Below are 23,936 nucleotides of genomic sequence, written 5' to 3' on the forward strand. Positions count from 1 at the left end.
GAGAAGTCAATCAATTTTTTACCATTCCTGTTTAGAATATGTTCTCCATGTATTCCTATATTATTATTAACTTTTGTGTTTCCAATTCTTGCATTTAAGTCTCCTGCTAAAATTATGTAATAATTTTTATTTATTTTATTATATATGTTTTGTAGCTGATTATAAAAATCAATATTATCCTGTTCTCTTCCTTCTTCTGGGGCATATAAATCAATTATTGTTAAATAGCCTCTATCTATTTTTATTCTAGCTTCCATTATTCTTTCATTCCATAATTTATAATGTTTTAACTGTTTTGAAAGGGAGTTATGAATCTGAATCATGACTCCTGCTTGTGCTCTTTGGTCTCTGTCGACTCCACTGTATATCACATTAAAATTTTCGGTTCTCATAGTTCCTTTTAATTTCTTTTTTGTTTCAGTGATTACTGCTATTTTAAAGTTTTTTTCATTTAATCACTGATCTAATTCTATTTCTTTATATGCTATTCCTCTTACATTCCAGTTTGCTATGTGTATTATATTTTGTCGTTTCCATTTTTGTTTTACCTTTTCCATTCCAGGGTGTTTTTCCCATAGATTCATTCCGATTATCTTTTTCTGTCAGCTTACAAGTAGGATTATGTTCTCTATGTCAGGGGACTAGCCTGACAGTGGAATAGTTCAGTAGGGCTGCTACCTTAAGGCTTCTGAACTAGCCTTCTTCCGAATTTAAACCCATAGGAGGAATAGGGTATATTGAAGGGGAAAGAGTAGATTATAGAAGAATTATAGTAAGGTTTATAGAGAGGGCATAGTTGTAAGGCCAGAAATGAAAAGATCCCATGGCTCTTGAGTAATCTAATAGCATAAGGGTCATAAAATAAGAAGTGTTGGCTGATAAGGCCTTATAGGAAAGATTAAAGTAAGTGGATCTTCCTCAAAGTAATTTGAGGAAGATCCACTTACTTTAAGAAGGAGAGGATAGATCCAGCTAGAAGTCCATAGGAGTGCCGCTTCCCTTACAATCAAGATGATCTCCCCTTATGGCCCTGTTGGTCTATGAGTCCTTATTCAGTATATTCGGACCACCCTACCATATATATACACACACGCATGCACATGCACACACATGCGCATGCACACACACACACACACACACACACACACACACACATGGTGGGCTCCCCTATCCGCCACCCAGGGGACGCACTCTCTAGGGGTTACAGGGTGCCCCGAGAGAATAATAATAATAATAATAATAATAATAAATACAAAGCACACTTACTAAAGGAAGTGTGCTTTGCATTATGAGATATGGAGGCAAATATGTGAAGTGAACAGTCTTTATATACAAGAAGCTTATTTGTGAAGATACCTAATGTACAAACTTTGTTGGTTACACTTGCTTACAAAATTATATTTTGTAAGTAAATCTTGCCTTAATCCTTTCTCCAAGTGCAAGCAAATGGTGTTTGTATGTGAAGTATCTTCACAACTAGGGTACTTGTATACAGAGGCTAATGACTTCACAATAATTATTATCCTTAGTATTCATTATGCAAAGCATATATCCTTTTGAGTGCTTTGCACTATGGGATACCAAGGCAATTAATGTAAAGTCATTAGCTTCTACATGTAAGTAGCCTAGTCCTGAAGAACTCAATGCAAAAAACTTTGTTTATGCTTGGATAAAGGATTAAACAAGAATATAATTTCTTAGAAAGTTTAATTTAATTTATCCCCAATGGGTAAAAAAATTTTCCTCCAAAACATTTGCCCACCATAAAGCCACATACGGATGCTCACTGATCAGAAAACAATGACTGCACTAGGGAGTACAACACCAGGGCTAACCCAGATGCTATACCAGAATCATAGAAAGCCTTGTGTTCTGACTCTGGGCCATGGGCAGAGAGAGAGAGAGAGAGAGAGAGAGAGAGAGAGGCTTACTGCAACATTGTTGATACTTGAAGGCAAGCGCACTAGCCAATCACTACTGGCCAGGCCATCCAAAGTAGTGCAAGACTACCAGAATTCCCTCTTTCTGGATGTCCAAGGGTCACACCACAGCAATAATGGTGGATCCCAGTAATTAGTAGGACATTGGATCCCAGTAATTGTGCTCCGGAAGGAAGCATAATAAAAAAGACTCAGAAGTAGAGTGAAGAATATGGGAAGAAAAGTAAAGAAAATGAGGCCAGCACAATCACTTGAAAGTCTACTCAATCCTAAACCAGGTGTCCACAGGGAGGGGTCTTCCTCAGGAAAGGCTTTTGTAGGACCATAAGTACAGATGTTTCATTGTCCATTTCCCCATTTTGAAGTTTGCTGACATAGCTATACTCAAAACTGCCTTCCAATCCTTCATGTCTAGTGTGCTGATGCTATCATCACTCCTTCCTTTCCTTGATTGCTATTGCTTAATGTAACATTCTATACTTATTATTTAGTAAGATTTCACCTGTTTTTGCCTTGTTTATCTCAGTAATGCCAATTATGTCCACTTAGTGCACTTTCTCAGTTCTTCTGCAAGTTCAATTTCCTTTCCATTCATATCTACTGATGCTTTCTATATTTAGTGATTCTGACATTAGGTTTGTTCTTCTTTTTCTAGATACTGAGTTGGAGTTTTTGTTCCAGTAGCTGACTTTTCACTCTTCACCCTGGTGTCTTGAAAACATAATGGAGGGGGGGGGGGGCACTGTTTAACAGCTGGCATTAAATCTCATCATGTGGCACTATCATATGTATTTCTGGTTTAAGCCACCAGAGAGTACAGTTTGTTTGGCCAAGTCCCAAACTGCCAGTCCATTCTCAGTTTGTTTAGTACCCAGTGGATACCTACTAATGAGGTGCACTACATGAAGATGAGGATTATACATTAGGTGAGAAGTCTCATCAGTCGGTTCTCCCCATTCCTTAAAGGTGATGTGGAGATCTCCTCTTAGTTACTTAGCTTTGACCCTTAAGCAACCCTGAAAAGAATTAAACAAGCATATAATTTTTTGGCAAGTATAATTTACTTCGTAAACAAGTGAAAAAACTTTGAACAGTCTATTCAAATTCTCTTCTAAGGCTGCAATGAATTGTAAGATGAATGAAATACACATCAGCAAAATTATGGACAGGATTTGAGCTTAGTGATAAAAGGTCATTTATGAACAGGAGAAAGAGTATGGGCAAAAGTACATTAAGTATGTGCATTCCTATTTTTGCCTTGTTTGTCTCAGTAATGCCAATTATGTCCACATGGTGCACTTTTTCAGTTCTTCTACAAGTTCGATTTTCTTTCCATTCATATATACTGATGCTTCCTATATTTAGTGCTTCTGACATTGGGTTTGTTCTTCTTTTTCTAGATACTGAGTTGGAGTTTTTGTTCCAGTAGCTGACTTTTCACTCTTCACCCTGGTGTCTTGAAAATATAATGGGGGGGGGGGGCTGTTTAACTGGGAGATGCCCCACCTGGCATTAAATCTCATCATGTGTATTTCTGGTTTAAGTCACCTTACAGTACCCTGGCATTAGTGAGGAAATCTGAAGAAAGGAAATCACATACCATGGGATGCAATGACCAGAGCAAAAATTGGCAATCCAGGTGCAAAGTGTGAAAGGTAAATCACAGAAAGGTAATTTGATAAGTAGGACTTTGTGCCAGACCACATAAGCCATGGAAATATTTAGTGTGACCACGTGGTTTTGCCAAACCTTTCCAAGATTAGGTCCCTACACTGGTGATGTCAGCAAGGAGATCGAGAGTGGAATAAGAGCGATAGAATCCAAACTCATGATCATGAATTAACTAGTAGGATTCCAGGTGGTGAAGCATTTAATTGTTGATAACTTTCTCCATTATTTTTAATAGGTCAGCTTGGGTGAAGTTACAATGATACCACCTGGATATGAAAGAGGTGGAAATATGGATGAACAGAAGCTCCACCCAATGGCCTCTTTTGAGGGACAAAAAGGCTCAACTGTTATTTGAGCAAGAGACAAGTTTGCTGCACTTGGCCTTGTCAGTCACATTTGGACTGGCTAATGATCTTTTTGTAGCTGCTGCTGCTGCATGCGACGGAATGTAGCCTAGATGATATTGTCAGCTGAGCGGGATGCTGGAGGTTTCAGGTTTCAAGCCACTTCCAATATACAGAGTTCTTTTCTTGAGATGTCTTGGCATACTTTTTTGAAAAACCAAAGTTTGCACAGTTGTCTAGGCGTTTAGGTGAAGTGGTAAAATTTTTTCAGCTATTTGGCTGGAACATGTGTCTGGATCAAAAGAATGAAAACAGTAATTAGTTCAAGGAGAGGGGAAGTCGTGGTTCATCCCATTTGGCAATGTTTGAGTATTTGGATGGTAAATCCAATGGAGTACTGCTTATGATAAGTGATGACCTATGTCCTCTAAGAGTGGAGGCTTTGGAAAACAGTGACACTAATGATTTTGAAAGCATATGGTGTGAGGTAGAGGTGGGCAAGACAGGATATTTAGTGGGGGTGTTGCTACAGACCCAGGAGCACAGAGGGTGGGGACCAGCAGATGTTTAGACAGTTGAGTTTGGCAAGTGCAAGAAGAATGATTGTTATGGGAGATTTTAACTACAGTGGTATAAATTGGGGAGAAGAAGATACATGTAGCAATAAAGGAAAAGAATTTCTAGAATTCTTGAGGGACAAATGTCTTAGGCAACATGTAACAGAGGGAACAAGAAGTTCAAGAGTTTTGGATTTGGTTATAGCATCAAAAGAGTTGATAATAACTGATATGACATCTCTCCCACCAGTTGGAGAGAGTGACCATATGGTTTTCATTTTCCAAGTCAAATTTTCCAAGAGACAGGAACGTATGTGGAAACATAAGGCAGGTGATTATAATAGTCTAAGACATCAATTTGGGGAAGTTTCATGGAGGGAGGAATTGGAAGGCCGGGATATCATTAGTGCATGGGAAATTGTGAAAGAATATTTGTTAGCAGCAATAGTAAGTTGTATACCATGAGTGAAGAAGAGGACACAATTTGGAGTAAATTGGATGACAAACAATATTAAACAGTAGTTACATGTGAAAAAGAAGCTATGGAAGAGATATAAGGAGACAGGTGAAGAGAAGATGCATGAAGAATATAAGACACAGGCCAGAAGAGTGACTAGTATGGTAAGGAAGGCAAAACTGGAATATGAAAGGAGATTGGCCCTAAGATCCAAAGAAAATCCTAGGGAGTTTTTTTAGCTACGTGGCCAGTAGGAGGAGAAATGACTGTGGAAGAATGACTGATAAAATGACTGTGGAAGAATGAATGGGATAAAAATGGGAATATAGTGACTGATGCAGAGGATATGGAATTGTTCAATGAACACTTTATTGGAGTATTTCATCCTGGAGGAATGAGTTTTAATACTCGAGGAATAGGGCAGGTTCAAGGTTTAGAGGTACAGGAGGAGAGTGTGTTCCAAATACTGAGTACTCTGGATGTCAGTAAAGCTGTGGGACTGGATGGTATTTCATCACAAGTTTTGAGAGAATGTGCTAGGGAACTGACAGTGCCTTTGACCTGGCTTTTCAATGAAATTCTGGTTGTGGGAAAGGTTCCCATGGAATGGAAGGAAGGTAAGATACTGCCATTGCATAATGGCAGTAGCAGACTGGAAGTGTCTAATTTTAGGACAGTTTGTGTGTCATCAGTAGTTAAGATCTTGGAGAAAGTAGTGAGGGACCGTATACAAAATTGGGCAGATGAGGGTAATGTTATCTGTGAGAGTCAACATGGATTTTTGAAGGGGTGCTCTTGTTTTAGCAATATGCTAGCCTTTTATAATAAAGTTACAAGAGCATTAGATGAGGGAAAGGCATATACTGCCATTTTCTTAGACCGAGCGAAGGCATTTGATAGAGTGCCACATGATAACCTGATATTTAAGTTGCAGCACATGGGTCTGGACGTCAGATTGGTCAACTGCATTCAGGATTGGCTGTCCAATAGGTATCAGAGAGTTGTGTATGGTGGGGTGTTTCAATGAGGCAGAGTGTTACAAGTGGGGATCCATAGGGCTCCGTACTGGGACCTATATTGTTCTATATTGTTTAGCCTTTATATCAATGACATTGTCAGTGGATTGCAAGGGGATATTCAGTTGTTTGCGGATGATGCGAAGCTGGGAAGGATTATTAGTAATAGTGCAGATGTGGTAGCCCTGCAAGAGGATTTGAATAAGCTAGATAGATGAGCAAACAAATGGGGGTATCAGTTTAATGCAGCAAAATGTAAGGTCTTGAGGTTTGGGAAACATCGATGGGATGCTGCATACTCTATGGGAGGAGTTATACTGGAGGAAGTAAGGGAGACAAGAGATCTGGGGTTGATGATTGATAGAAACCTGAAATTTAGGGGACATATTGCAAAAGTGGTGAAGGTAACACAGAGGATTGCTGCAATAATGAAAAGGACACTGACCTGCAGAGATAAAACAGTTATCATTCCGTTGTATAAGACTCTAATCAGACCACCCTTAGACTATTGTTATCAGATTTGGTCCCTGGGATTTGAAGGTTATAAATCAACTGTGGAAAGGGTACAGAGGCAGATAACAAAGATGGTTTTAGGACTGTACAATGTTAGTTATGAGGATCGGCTGAGGGAATGTGGTCTGCAGAGTTTGGTGGATAGAAGGAGAGGAGATATGATTGAGACTTTTAAACTGTTGAAGGATTGACAGGGTTGACACTAGGGAGTTCTTTCGCTTGGTTGAACAGCGGGAAGGAGTGATGACAATAGGCCATCCCTGGAAATTACGAAAGGAAATTGTGAGCAGGAGGGTGAGGAGTGGTTTCTTTGCATGGAGGGTGGTTGAACCGTGGAATGAATTGCCTGATGGAGTGGTGAGAGCGAGAACAGTCAATGAGTTTAAGGAATGGTATGATAGAATTTGTGTTTCTTAGGAAGGACCTCCCACGATGAGTCTTTTGACTCCATGGAGGCCTGGATAATAATAATAATAATAAGAGAGAGAGAATGAAAAATGCCAGAGTGGTTATCAGAATTCTGAGAATAATAGAGACAGCAAATGAACATTACTGAATGGAGCAAGGAAATTTTATGCCACAAAATAAAACAGAGGATTCAAGGTTGAACTTACTCTGGCAAGGGATGGCAGACTTCAAAACACAAAGGTAACATCCTTGTGATGGAAGGAATCATGCAGTGTATAGTGGAAAGTTGAGGAGGAAGAGTACAGTTTGAGGCTGTAACCTGAGATTGTTAAGAGCAGATTAGGTTTGGATGTCTGCAAGTGGTGGTCAAGCACATAATTTAAATTTGATGATTTTGTTCAGCTTTTTTTTTTTGTGTGTGATTTTTTGAGAGATTGTCTGATTTGCAATACTAAGAAATTTTTTAAATTACATAATAAATCAAATAATTAAGGAAGAAGATAATTAAGAGTAAGTTAATAAATTGAAACTAATATTTTTTCTTTTTTTTTTTTTCCTGTTTTTTCTTAGAAAAAACAAGTTAGTGCTTCCGTGTATGCTGTTATCTAACAATGCGAACATTTTAAAGTGAATGTATATGATGAATGATGAACATGGTGATGATGAAGATGTAACTCACAAATTTTCAAGAGCAATATAAGTAAACACTTTAGAAAAGGGATACAATGAATTTACATTAAAAAATAAGCTTATATGCATAACTTATGAAATAAAGGTGTATAGAACAAGGAGAATGCATATACAACAGTATATCTAGAAACACTTGACAGAATTGGTAGATGAGGTTCATAAAGAGATCACTGAGTTAGACCGAAGATCAACTGTTTTACAATTAGCAAGTTGTGTATGGGGAGTGAAGAGGATGCAACCCAGAGGAGGAGGAAACTCATTAGCAGCAGTGCAACCACAGGGAGGTCTGTTTTAGCATTCATATTGCTTAACTTTATGTTAATGATGCTGTGATAAATTTAAATATGAATATTTGGATGACTAAAAATTATGGAAGTTGGGAAAAGCTGATGTGGATTTTTAGAAGCTGAAGGGAACTGTTTATATGAATAGTAAACCAGCAATTCCAGTGGAGGAGATGAGCTGGAAGGTGAAAGCAATGATAGACAAGGACCTGATATCCTGCTGTTATACTGTCAAAATTATGAAGACATCACAATGGATTATGGAAAACAAAGGTATGAAACAAACTCTAGTTCCACAGTAATGATCATGTTGCATATGGACTACCTTACAGATCTGAATACCTGGTTCAGTAAAGATTTTTAAGATTTCCAAGAGGCTCCAGAGACAAGTCATTAAGGATGTTGGGTTTGTAGGATGTTGAATTTGAGGAGAGAATAAGGGAATGCTTTGCAGAGCCTTTTGAATGGGAAGAAGGAAGAGGGTAATACAAATAAAAAATAGAAGATGGTATGGAATTTGTGCCAGATTAATGCAGAATATATTTTCATATAGTGGGTGCAGTTTGATGATCAGACAGAACAAAATTCAATTTCTGGAGGTTATATAAGAAAGGTGTGAACCAACAAGTCAGTGAGGAACACGTTTTTTGCTTGGAAAATGGTAGATGACTGAATCACAATGCCTGAGAATGTGATGAATGCTGAATGAGTATGCTTCAGGTGCAGTTTGATGACCAGCATGTTTAATAGTAAACATTTCCCACAATGAGTCTTTTGACTCCATACTGGTCTAGTAATAATAAAAAATAACAATAATAAATGAAAATTAATACCATGATAAAATTAATAAATGCCATTCAACAAAACATTTAAAAAATACAAAAATAAAATAATTACTTACTGGCATTCCTCTCTCTCCAGGCATGCCTGGAAATCCATCTTTACCACGTGGTCCCTAAAAAATCAGAATGAAAGTAAGTTTTATGGGAATTTTCATTTAGTTCTTAAAGGAAAAATATTATGCTACATACTTTTACTTTCAGTATTCAATTTAATAAAAAGCTATATTCATTGTCAATGTATTTTGCCAATTTGAACATGTGAACTTTAGAATTAACCAGTTGAGAAAAAGGACACACACACACACACACACACACACACACACACACACACACACACAAAGTGTTAGATAATTCAGGAATCCTGAAATAAAACATAAAATGCATGGAAAATTATAAAAAAATTTATAATGATATACAAGGATGGTCAAAAGTTCTCGGCCTAACAATGAAAAAACAAATTTATAATTTCAAAATTATTTTTATTTTTCAACATAATCTCCCTTAAGACTAATACATTTATTCCAGCGATGCTCCAGCACCATTATCCCATCCCTGCAGTGGTTTTCAGCAAGATCATGTCTACAACTGCTTGAATGGAAAAAAAGCACTGACTAGTGAGGAAGAGTTTTAGTTTTGGGAAGAGACAGAAGTCAAAGGGAGCCACATCTGGGGAATAGGGGGGATGCTCCAACAATTCATAGTGCAGATCTCTTAATTTTCCCATTGCCAAAAACCTTTGTGGGCAGGTGCATTGTCCTGATAAAAGATGATTTTTTTTCTTATGTAAACCAGGTCTTTTCTCACGAATTTTTTCGTCTAGTCTCGTTAAGAGATCAGAATAATATTCCCCATTATTGAAAGTTTATTTTTCACTTGGTTAGACTATAATAAATTTAGTTTAATCCTTTATCCAAGTGTGAGCAAACAAAGTTTGCACCTGAAAGTATCTTCAGGACTGGGATAAGGTGGTACAACACCGGGAAACTCGTTGCAAAGGTGGAGCAAACTAACATCACTCCTATCTCAGTATCTCCCATAATGCAAAACACAATCTCCCTGCGGATATGTATAATGTTATGCATTAAGGGAAGGGCCACTTCGATAAGGATTAAACTAAATTTATTATAGTCTGACCAAGTGAAAAATAAATTTTCAACATCTTTCTCTAAATCCAGAGTAATTTAATAAAAAGATGGCACACCGTTTGGCAGCTCCTATAGGAGGAGATGACCTTGCTAATGCTTCTGCCTGGTATCTCCACTTGGGCCTGGCTCCCACTGAAGAGATCTCAATAAAGGTCAAAACTAGTCTGGGTAGTGGCCCTTCCCTTAATGCAAAACATTATACATATCTGCAAAGAGATGTGTTTTGCATTATGGGAGATACTGAGATAGGAGTGATGTTAGCTTGCTCCACCTTTGCAACGAGTTGCCCGGTGTTGTACCACCTTACCCCGTCCTGAAGATACTTTCAGACACAAACTTTGTTTGCTTACACTTGGATAAAGAATTAAACTAAATTTATTATTATTTCCCATTATTGTTCTACCCTTTTCAAGATAACTAATAAATAAAATGCCTTTAGCATCCAAAAACACCGATACCATGACCTTTCCTACTATGAAACCGACTTTGTCTTATTTGCCGCTGAACAACCGGCTTCTGTCCACTGCTTTGACTGCTGTTTGGATTCTGGTGTGTAATGGTGAATTCAAGTCTCATTCACAGTAATAAATTGATGCACAAAATCAGTTTTATTCTTGTTAAAATGTTCCAAGCACTGTTCAGAGATTTTCATACGAGTGCGTTTTTGATCTGTTGTGAGCAATCGCAGCACCCACCTTGCACAAACTATTTAATTTGCAATTCTTCATGCAAAATATATTCTACATGTTCTTTTGAAATGCCTATATTCTCAGCAATTTTACACACTTTTGACTCGCTGGTCATCCATTACCATATTATGCACTTGATCAATGATTTCTGGTGTTGTTACACTTTTTGGACATCCTTCATGTGGATCATCTTCAAGGCTGGTACGGCCAGGTTTAAACTTGGAAGCCAATTTATTAATCGTCGAAAATGAAGGAGAAGAGTGCCTATAAACGTTTATGAACTTCGAATGAATTTCTTTTGGTGTTAAACCTTCTTTTACAAAGAATTTTATAACTGCACAATATTCAATTTTATCCATTTCAAGGGATACCAACAACACTTTTGCTTCAGACAGCTGTATAAAACAAACTACTTGATAGAATGACTTGCAGTTTCGCATGGAAGCTTATGACAGATGTACAAACTTAGAAAAAAAAAAAAATCTTGCCGATAATGTTGCCATCTATGGTCGAGGCCGAGAAAATTTCAGACCATCCCCATATTTATAGTAAACAAATATATTTATACTAAAGAGTTCAGCATATGTGCAAATATCAGAGAAGAAACATATTATTGAGTAGAAAAAACAACTCCTTGATGCATTTTATGCTTTAAAAAAAAATAACGAGATACTTATCAATGCATTTTATCATTATGATGGAGTGTAATTCTTGTACTGCTATTGGGTGTAGAAACTGAATGAGTTTTCAAAAAGTTGGCAATGATCTCTCTCTCCGTTCCACCTGATTCAGACGGGTTGGGTCTCCTCCTAATGAGGAGTCATGGCGAAATAATGCAGCTGGTACGCCACTCCTCTGCTGCATCCCAAATGGAAGTATTTGTGACTGTAGTCCGTGTGTGCTCACAGGACCGATTTGCCTGCTTGTGGAATGAAAAAAAAAACCAGCTAAACTGGGGGGAAAACCCTACAGCCCATGCCCAAGATCAGCTAACTTGGTTATAGTTGAGGAAGATCCTTGAGCTTCTCACGTCTCCGATGGGAATTGAACCTAGGACACTCCTTCTCCAGGCATATGGTTGTGAAGCGCACAGCCAATAGGCTAACCGCATGGAGTGGCAATGATCACCTAATCTTATATGTAAGTTATGAAAATAGCTAGCATGGAATGTTCAAAAAATCAGAGGACAAATCTTGTTTTAAATAAAATAATTTTCTTCTCAATATCAAGAAGCAAGCTGTGGATGAAGCAAGAACAAGTTTATAAACATGAGATACACACAAAAAAGAAAGATAAAAACATTTGAAAAATGGTATTAGAAGGGGATTTTTTCTATGCATCTATATCTAGTTTTAAGTTAATGTGACTGAGTTTGGTGATTTGGTGTGGGATTTGTGTGACTATCTTAGATCAGTTTTTTGTTTGTTGTATTTTGTGTTATGTTTTACTCAGTATATTCATTACAACAACTTCAGTATCACAAGTTAGCATCACAAATACACGATCATCCAGCCTGCCACTATTTAAAAGCTGTATTATATGTACCATGCTCTGCTTGAGGCATGCATGTGTCCCATAAATTAAAAATGTGGTAGATGAGGAAGATCAAGGCATATGTATGCGTGAAATGCAGGTAGTGGTACATGCTAAGTTATTTTTACTGTTTCTGTCTTTAGTAGCAGCAATGGTAAGTTAGAAATGGGTGAATGCTAGCACACAGATATCAATAGCATGTTTGGGTGAGGAGAATAAGAAAGTGGTGTTAAAGAGAATTTGAGCATTGTTGATGGAAGGCCTTGATTGTGTCAATGTTGGTGAAAGCAAGATGTCTGGTGAAAGAAACAGAGGTGTTGAGAAAGGAAATGTTAAACGTGCAGACTAAATCAAGGAGGGTGTCTAGAGATATTATGAGACTTGAAATTAATTGGTGGAAGGAAAGCAACAGTAGGTATGATAAAACGGCATGATAATGAGACAAGGAAAATAAGAAGAAAGTAAGCGAAGGGGAGAGAAAATGGGAGGAAGTTAAGAGAGCATTGGAGCAAGGGATAGAGAGCAGAGAGGAAGGATGGAAAGTGAGAGAGAAGAAGAGTGAACGAAGCATAAAGAGTTAGGGATATCAATGAGAGAAAAAATGAATGGAGATGTAAAGAATGTGATATAAAGAAATTCAGTGATACAGGGGGAAGGGGACATAGTAGGGTATCAGAGGAGTGCTTGTGGAGAAATGATAGCGTGTGTAGCAATTGCAATAAAGGTAGATGAAAATATGGATGAGATGACAGTGACATTTGGTATGAAAGACCTGAGAAGCAGTGTGAATCAGATAGCAAGAGATTTGAGATGATGTTAGGGATTGCAGCATAAAGTGCAAGAGGAAAGACTGTGAATGTGTTACCCAGGTTGATAACACACAGAGTAGAAGAGGAGGAAGTGAAAATGAATGAAGATGATACGGAGAATAAGTAGAAAGAATGATCTAAAATAGATGCATGCTTGGAGTGAATATGACAACAGAAGAAAGCTGTATGCAAGATATGATCACATTCAAATATGGAAAAATGTGAGCATTTAGAGATGCTGTTGTTTTCTGGGCAAGTGAGTGTATTACAGCAGGGGAAACTACAGTTGCCTAGAATGGATGGTAGCAACAATGGCCCTTGTGAGAAAGGCGGCTTGGAGGAAAAGAGGTGTATAGTATACTGCAAAGTATACCATACACTCTCTATAGCTAAGCAGAGGCTGTGAACAGTAATAATAGTAGTTATAGGAATACAGGCAATGCACTAGATTACTGCCAGGAGTATTCAGAATAAAGGGAATTAATTTGTGGCATTGATCAACTCACTCTGACTGAAGAATATCGGTATCAGTGAAATGTGACTGACTAAACGGGATATCCTGAGAGGGATAAAAATCGTCAATTTATTTGGTGATATTAATTCACAATACAGAATAATAAGAAAATAAGATTTATTTAACTTATTTGCTGATATTTAGCTGGCATTATATCCAGCATCTTCAGAGCAAAAAATAAGTATGTCACAGTACATGACAACAACAATTTGCAATTTGGCTAACAGTGGGACCAGTTTAAAAAATTATAATAGATAACACAAGGAACTAAAGTCTTAATTTGCACCATCTACTGTTGGATAAAGAGAGAGAAAAAAAGTATAAATTTGATTTTAAAATGACAGCTATAGGCTTCCTGTTTCTCACACTTTAGCCAATTTCTATATATAACATTTAGAAAACCAAGCAATCAATAAAGTGACTCTCAAACCAGTAGTTTGGCTTTTTTTACTAAAGAGCTTAAGGAAATTATAACGTATATTAGGATATACATTAAAATAAATTTTTATACACTTCCAATATTTCAGCAATGTCACGTTGCCATTTTCACAGGAAGTTAAAAGCAAGACACATGCATGCAAGCACAACAAACAGTAAATGAGGACGAAGCAGGAAGCTATTCTTTCTCCTAAAAGTCCTGATGGTGTCTCCTAGTGGGCAATGTTGGTATTCTTGGGCGATTGGCTGAAAGTCTTCTGATGTAGAAGATTTTGGGTCCATGAGACTGCCCCAAATATGGGGCAGTCTCATGCACACAAATTTGTTGAGGTTTGGATTGTTTCTTAGGGCTGAGGCTGATTTCATGAAAAGCCTTTCATATTTGTATTTACTACGGTGTATTATCGAGGCTTTCTTCCACCATATTCTATGGCGGGTATCCAGCGCATGGTCTGCAAGACCAGAGTGGCTGTATTGGTGAAACCGGATGTAGTCCTTGTGTTCTGAAATTCTGATATTAGCTGTCCTGCCTGTTTGGCCAAAGTAGGACAGCTTACAGCTACAAGGGACCTGGTATACACCAGGTAGGTCTGGGGGGAGGGGAGGTTGGTCTTTAGTAGAGTGGATAAGGGATGCTAATTTTTTATATGGTCTTTAACATGAAGTTAAGTCATGTTTTTTTTAGGATTTTTGTAATTTTTTCTGAGATGCCTCGGATATAGGGTATGGTGATGGATTTAGAGTAATCCTTGTTGTGAGGGGGGTTGTGGTTTATTGGTTTCTATATTTTTGAGATTTTTTTGGGGGGTAGCCATTGGCTGAGAAAGTGTTGAGAATGTGGTTTAGTTCTGTGGTTAGGGGCATTGTCATTTGAACAGATAAGTTTAGCCCTGTTGTGTAGGGTCTTAATGACACCATATTGTTGTGAGGGGGGGGGGGATTGTTGGTGAATGTATCTGCCTGTATGGATGGGTTTTCTATAGACTGAGAAAACTAAGGTACCACCAGGCTGGTGGGTGACTAGTGTGTCTAAGAAAGGAGGGCAGTTGTTTTTTTCTTCTTCCAGGGTGAATTTAATTCTGGGGTGTCAGTTGTTTAAGTGTGTAAAGGAGAGGAATGCATTGGAGTCATGTGGCCAAATAGAGAACACCTCATCAACATAGCAAAGCCATATGGTTGGTTTTTATGGGACAGAGTTTAAGGCTTTCTCTTCAAAAGTATCCATATAAAAGTTGGCCAAGGGTGGGGAGAGTGGAGAACCCATGGCTGTCCCCTCTATTTGTTTGTAGAATTTTCCTTGCCAAATAAAATAGCCCGACACCTTCCAAACCACGTCGCCAACAATATTAGACTGGATGTGGCTCGTGTTCTGACCAAAGCAAAACCACCAAAAACTAACATGCCCAGTATGGAAATTAAATCTCTACTAGAATTAAAGAAAAACAAGAAAATAATCATCACCAAAGTGGATAAAGGGAATGCCACAGTATTGCTTAAGGAAAAGGATTACACAGGTAAGCTGAATGCGATATTGTTAGATTGGGCTACTTACCTCCCTATCGAGTACAATCCCACCAACTCACAAATCACAAAACTCCACAGGCTCCTTAAGAAGGTCACTTCTTGGCCTGTGGAAGTCACTAACAAATTAAAACCATTTAACTCCATACCACCACCCCCCCATATTTATGGACTCAATACACAAAGAAAACTGCCCACTGAGACCAATCGTAGATAGTATTGACTCACCTACCTACAGCTTATCTAAGTTTCTGGCTTCATCCTTAAAAGGTTTTACAGGAAATTCTTCTTCATATATAAAAAATTCAACAGATTTTGGGTGCTTAAGGGTCAGAGCTGTATAACTGAGAGGAGACCTCCACATAGCCTTTAAAGGAATGCAGAGAACTGACCAGGGATTCTGACCTAATGTCCAATCCTCACCTTCTCGTGGTGTACCCTGTTGGATATCTACTTGGATACTGAACAAATAAGGATGGGCTGGCAATTTGGGATTTAGCTGACCAAATTGTACTCTTAATGGTTAAACCAAAATAAAAAATGACGTACAACATGACAAATTTCATGCTGGCTGGGGAATCGCCCAGTTAACAAGGCCCCCATTGTTTTCGCTGTTCGCCCAGGGAACCAGGGCGAACAGCGAAAAGTCAGCTACTGGAACAAATCTGAAAACACACCCCAACTCAACATCACCAGAGTTAAAGATCGGTACTATCAATGTAAGAAGCCTGAATGGCAAAGAAATGGAGTTAGCTGAAGAATTAGATAACTACCAGATCAACATAATAGGGGTGACTGAAACAAAGAAGACAAAAACTGGTGAGATCTTTCTGAGCAATAAATACAAAATGTTATATTCAGGCAATGACAATCAAGGAAAAGAAGGAGTAGCCATAGTATTCAACACAAAATACGAGGCTAATCTTCTTGAATGGCAGTCAGTCTCAAGTAGAGTAATGTGGGCAAATATGAGAATGGGGAACTGGACAATGACTCTTATTTGTGCCTATGGTCCCACAGAAGGTTCTACTAAGGTAGAAGTGGAGGAATTTTTTGAGGCTTTAGAAAAAGCAACTGACACAATGAAAAAGGAAAAGTTGGTCTTTGTTGGGGATCTGAATAGCAGAGTAGGAAATGATTGTGAGACATACAAAAATGTTTTGGGAGAATTTGGAAAAAAGAGCAAAGCCAATAATAATGGCAAATACCTGTTGGATTTCTGCTCAGGACATGGACTGGTTATTACTAACACCATGTTCCAACATAAAAATGTGCACAAATTCACATGGAGAGAAGAGGCAAGGAATAAGAAAAGTCTCATTGACTATGTTATTGTTGATAGTGATGTTCTCTCCCTGGTGCAGGACACCAGAGTGTATAGAGGAGTTGAAATTGGAAGTGATCACTATTTAGTCTTGAGCAGGATAAAATTGAATTTCATATTGAAAAGAATGACTTGTAAGAAAGTTTTAAAGCGAATAAAAGTTAAGCAGCTCTCAGATGTGAACTGTAGACCAAAATACACAAAGATTATTGAAGAAAAAATATAAGTCAAGAGTTTGAGAACAGGAAAATTGGAGATTCAGTGGCAAGCCTTGAAGAAAGCCCTGATTGATTCAGCTAGAGAGGCATGTGGTCAAGTTGTCTGCAAGGATAGAAAAATTAGAACTCAATGGTGGACACAGGAAGTTAAAGAGGCAGTGAAGAAAAAGAAGAAAACATATCAAAAGTTCCTGGCAAATAAGTCAGCTTGTGCTCTTAGAGAATACAGAGACAAATGCAAGAATGGTAAACACTGTGTAAAACTAAATAAACAAAAGTCATGGGAGGACTTTGGCAAGAATATAGAAAATAAATATCAAGAAGGTGGCAAAATATTCTGGAGGTTGTTGAAGAAGCTCAGGAATGGAGGAAAGAGATGAAGATGATAAAGGCGACATGAAAATGGAAGAAAAAGATATCCTTGAAGTGTGGAGTAATTACTTTGAAAAACTGCTAAATGAAACAAGCAGTGATGACAGCACAGTGGTAAAAAACACTGACCAGGCATGCAGTCAGGAATACATATCCATACTTGAAGTAGAAAACGCCATCAATGGCTTGAAATGTGGAAAGGCAGCTGGAGTAGATGACATTCGAGCCGAAATTCTGAAGTATGGTGGTATAAAAGTCTTACAGTGGCTGACCTGTATAGTTCAGAAAGCCTGGACAGAGAGATGAATTCCCATGATTGGGGTAGAGCTCTCATAGTACCCAGTTATAAAAAGGGAAATAAAACTGAATGTGAGAATTACAGAGGTATTTCCCTACTGAGTGTTCCTGGCAAGATCTATACAAGTATACTTCAGAAACGATTAAGAAGAATTGTAGAAGAAAAGCTGGGTGAAGAACAAGCTGGATTCAGGCCAAATAGAGGCTGTCTGGATGAGATCTTCACTTTGTGACAAATAGTCGAGAAAGCATGGGGATATAACAAAGATCTGTATTTAAGTTATGTTGATTTGGAAAAGGCATATGACAAGGTGCCAAGAGAGAAGCTGTTCAATACGCTACAGTCATATGGTGTCAATGGGGCATTCAGTCATATGGTGTCAATGGGGCATTATATCAAGCAATACTTAGTCTTTATTTGAGTTGTAAGTCAGCAGTTAGAATTGAAGGAAGTACAGGAAGATGGTTTGATGTTAAATCTGGTGTGAAACAAGGATGTACATTACCCCCTCTGTTATTCATCATCTATATGGATCACATTATGAAGGAAAGTGGTATTAAACATGATATTAGAATTGGAGATGTTAATGTCAGCTCTTTGCTTTATGCGGATGATGTTATTCTTCTAAATAAATCTGCTACAAGTCTGCAAGCTTCTCTGACTAAATTGAATAACTGTTGTAATAGATATGATACGAAGGTCAGCAATAAAAAGACAAAGACAATGAAAATAGGCAGAATCATTGAAAATGTCAACTGTGTTGTGAATGGAGAACCTGTGGAACAAGTAAAACATTTCAGCTACTTAGGCACAATTTTTACTGAAGATGGTAAACTAAATATAGAAATAGACAACAGAATCAGCAAAGATGGTATGGTGGGAAGTTAATTGAATAAATTCATATGGAATAAGAGAGAAATTAGTCGGAACACTAAATTAGCTGTATACAAGACAGTGTTCAAACCAGTTTTAACTTATGGATCTGAGAGCTGGGTCAGAAGTAAAACACTTGACCAAAGACTAGAGACCGCAGATAAGAGAGTCCTGAGAAAGATTAGAGGCGTGAACAGATGGCATCAATGGCAATATCATGTAAAAAACGAGGATATTAGGAAAGAACTTGACATTGTCAGGAATGTGTTAGCAGAGCTAATCTCAGGTAGTATGGTCACTTAAACAGAATGGCCGAAGAAAGATTAGCAAAACAAGTGTTCTCTGCCAGGTTGGCAGCAAAACGACCCAGAGGAAGACCAAGATATAGGTGGATTGATACAGTACAAAGTGCTTTAGACGATAGAAATATAAGATCTGATAATGTTGGAGTCTTGACAAGTAACAGACTGATTTGGAGGAAAATTGTAGATAGGAAGTTAGTATTGATGTAATTTTTTTCATGTAGTACTATCATATCCTGTACAACCCTTGAGGGTACATGGCAGGAATTTGATGATGATGAAGACAGATTTTGTCTCGAAAATCAAAAATTTAAAACTCCAGCCTTCAGATACTATGGTGAGTTTTGACATGGTGGCTCTCTTTACAAATGTTCCAACTCAAGAGGTTTTCGATATTTTAAAGAACAAGATTTGAAAAAAGATGTTTTCCTTGCTATCGCATTGCCTTCACCCCGGCTACTTTCAATGTGAGAAAAAAGTTTGCATACAAAATAAGGGATTGGCAATGGGCAGCCCCCTCTCTCCTATATTAGCTAACATCTTTTTTGAAGATTTTGAACAAAAGGCAATCTCCTCAGCTACTCTTAAACCAAAAATTTGGCTGAGATTTGTAGATGACATATTTTTTATCTGGGAACACGGCACCGATAACCTTCAGTCGTTTTTAAATCATTTAAACAACTTCTACCAAGAGATCAAATTAACAATGGAGGTTGAAGAAAATGGATCTCTTCCCTTCCTGGACTTAAGACTTACTAAGACATCTGATTCTATAAAAATCTACACACACTGATAGATACCTACATGCATCCTCACATCACTATCCTGCACAGAAAGTGGGTATCATCTCAACTCTAGCACATCATGCCAGATCAATACTGTCAGATGATGAAGAGCTAAAAAATGAACACTAACATCTACAAAGAACTTTCACAAGTAATGGCTACTTGTTGAAAAACTATTAATAAGCATTTACACTGCCGCCATCAAAACAACGCAGCAACACAAGACAACCCCAAAGGTTATATCTCCTTACCATGCATCAGCTCGCTCTCCACGAAACTAAGAAGAATTTTACGAAAGTTCAACATAAAAACCTGCTTCTCTACTCTTCCTAAACTAAGATCGATTTTAAGCAAATACAAACAAGCTCACAACCATCTACAATTCCCAGGAGTGTACAAAATCATGTGTGACTGCGGGAAACAATACTATGGCGAAACTGAAAAATCCATCCTCCTACGTCTGGAAGAACACCAGAGGGACATTGCCTACAAAAGAACTTGAGTAAGTGCCCTGTCAAGCCATGTACTGTTTTCAGTAAACACAAATGATGAAGGCCGTCAACATGAGATAAACTGGACAACAACTTCAAACCTTCATATATGCCGTGACGAGGTGGAGCGCCACATAGTCGAGTCTAAGGAAATTGTTATGGACCCTCATCATATAAATAATATTATATGATGAGGTAAAATAATAAATAACCTTAGTTATAATCTACCGAACTCTTTCAGCTCTGCTATCCGATATTGGCACACTCGTGAAATCAGACGCACGCAGATGTCCAACAATAGAACTTCAACACGGACTGTAGCTACAGTTAAAAGCTAACTGAATTTTATAATAGTCATTTGTATAGTGATATAATGTTTCTTATAGTGTTTTTTATTTGCTTTCTATGTTCCCACGCCTGAAGAAGTCGGACAATCCGATAAAACATGTTGCGTTTTGAATAAATTTAATTGTTATTTCTAGTTCTCAGATCTAAGTCAGTATATATAAATATGAGTATATATATACGAGGGACATCCAGAAAGTAAGTTCTGTTTTTAAATATTTTCACTGCAGCACACATGTGCTGCAGTGAAAAAACTCGGTCAAAAAACTCAGCACGCATGTGCACCTCTGCGATCGCAGAGGTGCACATGCATGCTGAGTTTTTTGATTCCTTAGCAAGGAGTTGGTGTCATTTTCAGACATTCTTACAGTTCGTATGCTTTTAGGTGTGTTTATAATGTCTAAGAAAATCAAACAGCCCGCCACATGTAAAATCGAATCCCCGCTGCATGTGAAATTAGGTCAGTTATCCATTTTTTGAATGCGAGGAACGTTCAAGCAGCTGAAATTCATCGTCAAATTGTTGAGGTTTATGGAGAACACACAATGAGTGATTCAGTGGTACAAAGATGGGTAAGACTTTTTAATGAAGGAAGGACAGGTGTGCACGATGATGAACAGAGCAGGCAACCATCTTTAGTGACTGACAATTTGGTGCATTCAGTTGAAGAAAAGATTCGACAGAATAGGGGATTCACTATAACGTCACTCTTGCTGCACTTTCCAGAAGTTTCACGTTCATGTCTTCATGAATTATGTCAGCAACAACATATACATTATATTCCAAGGTAAACAAATGGTGTGTTCTGTATCTACCTTTTATTTCTGGGATTTTAACTCATACAATTTTTACACTGGTGGTTTGATTAATCAATTATGTAAATTAGATTCAAGATTGATTTTGATTCTGATGTCCCTTATATATATATATCTATAAAATATGCCCCATACTCTATTTTGACCTATTTTTTGGCTGATTGACATTCTGGATTCCAGTAAGACTTTAAATTGAGTAGAAATCAAGACGATATTTTTGGAATTACAGCTGTTGCTTCCTGAATAATAAAAACTGTTACATGCTTCACTACTTCATTGAGAGGTGTTCGACTGACTACTGCAGCATTAAATTGCAAGATTGGAAAAAAATGTTTTCCAGTTTTTCCAGAAAAAAGTTAGTTAGCCCAGTCCATTTTCTGCATGGGCATTCAGGTAGGAAAACAGTTCTTGTGAACACATACTGCAAGTAACAGGAAAATGATCGCTTCCGTAGGTGTTCTGTTCAACATCCCACATGAGCAGCAAAGGAGCAGATTCTATGATACACTGCAGAATACATGTGGATAAGCATATGGAAGAAAGTATTGCCTCTATTATTAAAAAGGGAGAGGTCAGGATTGTCAATCATTCACTCAATGATACAACCTCGTCTATTCGTGTTTGCACTACTCCATAAAGTGTCGTGTCCATTTAAGTCACCCATGAGAAATATTAATGAGGCAGTTAGAGTCGTAATAGAAGATTATCTATTTCGAGTATTATCAAGATCGATCTCATCTAACTCATAACCAGGTGGTAAACAACTGGAACATACTGCAATAAGAAATTTCACAGACAAGCAAATAGCTACTGCTTCCAGAGAAGTATTAAACTGGACATTATTATTATTATTATTATTTCGGGCGACTCCAGGGAGTCCTCAGACTCATCGAGTGAGGCCCTAAACATCATGTCCACACAACTATATGACATTCTCACAGTATCTATCATACCTTGCCTTGACCTCGCTCACCATCATAGCACCCACAACAGACTCTGGCAGCTTATTCCACTCATTTACCGGTCTAAAAGCAAAGGACCCAGCTTCCATAGGTGTCCCCTAGTTCTCCCACCACCAGTCCTGATCTCAAAAATATACTCTGAATTAATCCTATAGAATCCCTTTAACAATTTGAATGTCTCAATCATATCTTCGCTTTTCCGCCTATCAACTAGTTTCTGCAACCCACAGATCTTCAACCTGTTCTCATCTGGTTCATTCCATAGACCTGCTATCATCTTAGTCACTTGCATCTGGATCCTCTCCACCTCCTTCCCATCAAGAAGGAACTGAGGTGACCAAATCTGGGCACAGTAGTCGAGATGAGGTCTTATCAAGGCTCGGTACAGATGTACAATAACTTGCTTGTCTCTGCTCGTCAAGGTATTATTCAACAACCAAGTGAGTTGATGAGCTGATTTAGCTACTTTTGCAATGTGCCCCCTAAACTTCATCTCCCTATCCACCAACACTCCCAAGTCCCTGGCCTCAATCAATCTCCTGGAGTACAGTTCCACCAATGTGGTATACTGCTGCTAATATTTTCACCCCAAAATGTATACCCTTATATTTTGTCACATTAAATTGACATCCATTCTCCTTAGCCCAGAACTCCAATCTATCCAAGTCATCCTGCAAGATTTTGACATCTTCTGCATTCACTATCGCCCTACCCAACTTTGCATCATCAGCGAACAAATGAACTGTTCCACTTAGATCCTTCCCTATATCGTTAATGAACAGATTAAACAGCAGTGGTCCAGGAACAGAATCCTGCGGCACACCACTAGTTGCAGGCCATCTTTTGGACTCTACTACTGAATACACTACTCTTTGATATCTCTCCATCAACCACTCACCTATCCATCTCACCAACCCTATATCCATTCCCATATGTTGTAGTTTACGGAATAGAATTCCATGTGGTATCCTGTCAAACGCCTTTGCCAGGTCCAGCAGTATCACTGTAAACCCATTACCCTTATCCAGTTCAGCTGTCACCTTGTTATAAAACTTGAGCAAGTTACTGAGGCATGACCTACCCTTCACAAAGCCATGCTGTCCGATGTACAGTATCTCATTTTCATCAATCCATTCCTGTATTTTTCCCTTGACTACTTTCTCCAAGACCTTGACAACGACTCCTGATATGCTGATCGGTCAGTAATTTGCAACTGTAGTCTTGGATCCTCCTTTATGTAGTGAAACTATTTTTCCCTCTTTCCACACCTTTGGGACTAAACCAGACCCGAGACTCAGATTAAACAACATGGTCAAGGGCACTGATAATTCCTTAGCAAATGGTAGAAATGATAGAGAGGAGTGTGACTCACCACTAGGATGGCTACTCCACCATGAGTAGGACTATCTCCAATCCTGTACCTACATACAACAGTGAAAATCCTCAAGGTGGGGTCACTGGGTTTTATATGTGTTTCCTGCAAGCAGAAATAGAAGAGTTTGCATTTCTGCAACAGAATGTTGACATCACAATATATTTTTCCAAAACCTAAGACAGTTCCACCATAAAAATTTTCCTATTGTTTTGGCTTTGTAGATTTTTCTAATTTGTGAGATGTTAAGGACTTGCCTTCAGGTTTATATTTATCTATTTATTCAGGGAAGTATGATGATCAGTGTTCATCTCTTCCTCTGGAAAAATGTTTAATCCATCATCTGATGAGTCAGGATCATCTGGTGAGTTTAGTTTACTTTCAGTTGATGCAGAAGTATCCATTTTT

At 38.1% G+C, this 23,936-nt stretch overlaps 1 protein-coding gene across 1 annotated transcript in view; it reads right to left on the reverse strand.

Moving 5' to 3' along the window:
* The window catches only part of LOC150098029 (uncharacterized), a 995,665-nt gene that overhangs the window by 805,167 nt on the left and 166,562 nt on the right, over positions 1-23,936 (reverse strand). Inside the window, exon 10 of the mRNA XM_090406661.1 lies at positions 8,782-8,835. Coding sequence (XP_090262787.1) covers positions 8,782-8,835 — 54 coding nt within the window. The remainder of the gene's footprint in view (positions 1-8,781; positions 8,836-23,936) is intronic.

Source organism: Typopeltis vanoorti, chromosome 16 (genome assembly GCF_054136105.1).
Source record: "Typopeltis vanoorti isolate ZY-2024b chromosome 16, IOZ_Tvanoo_1.0, whole genome shotgun sequence".
NCBI lineage: Eukaryota > Metazoa > Arthropoda > Arachnida > Uropygi > Thelyphonidae > Typopeltis > Typopeltis vanoorti.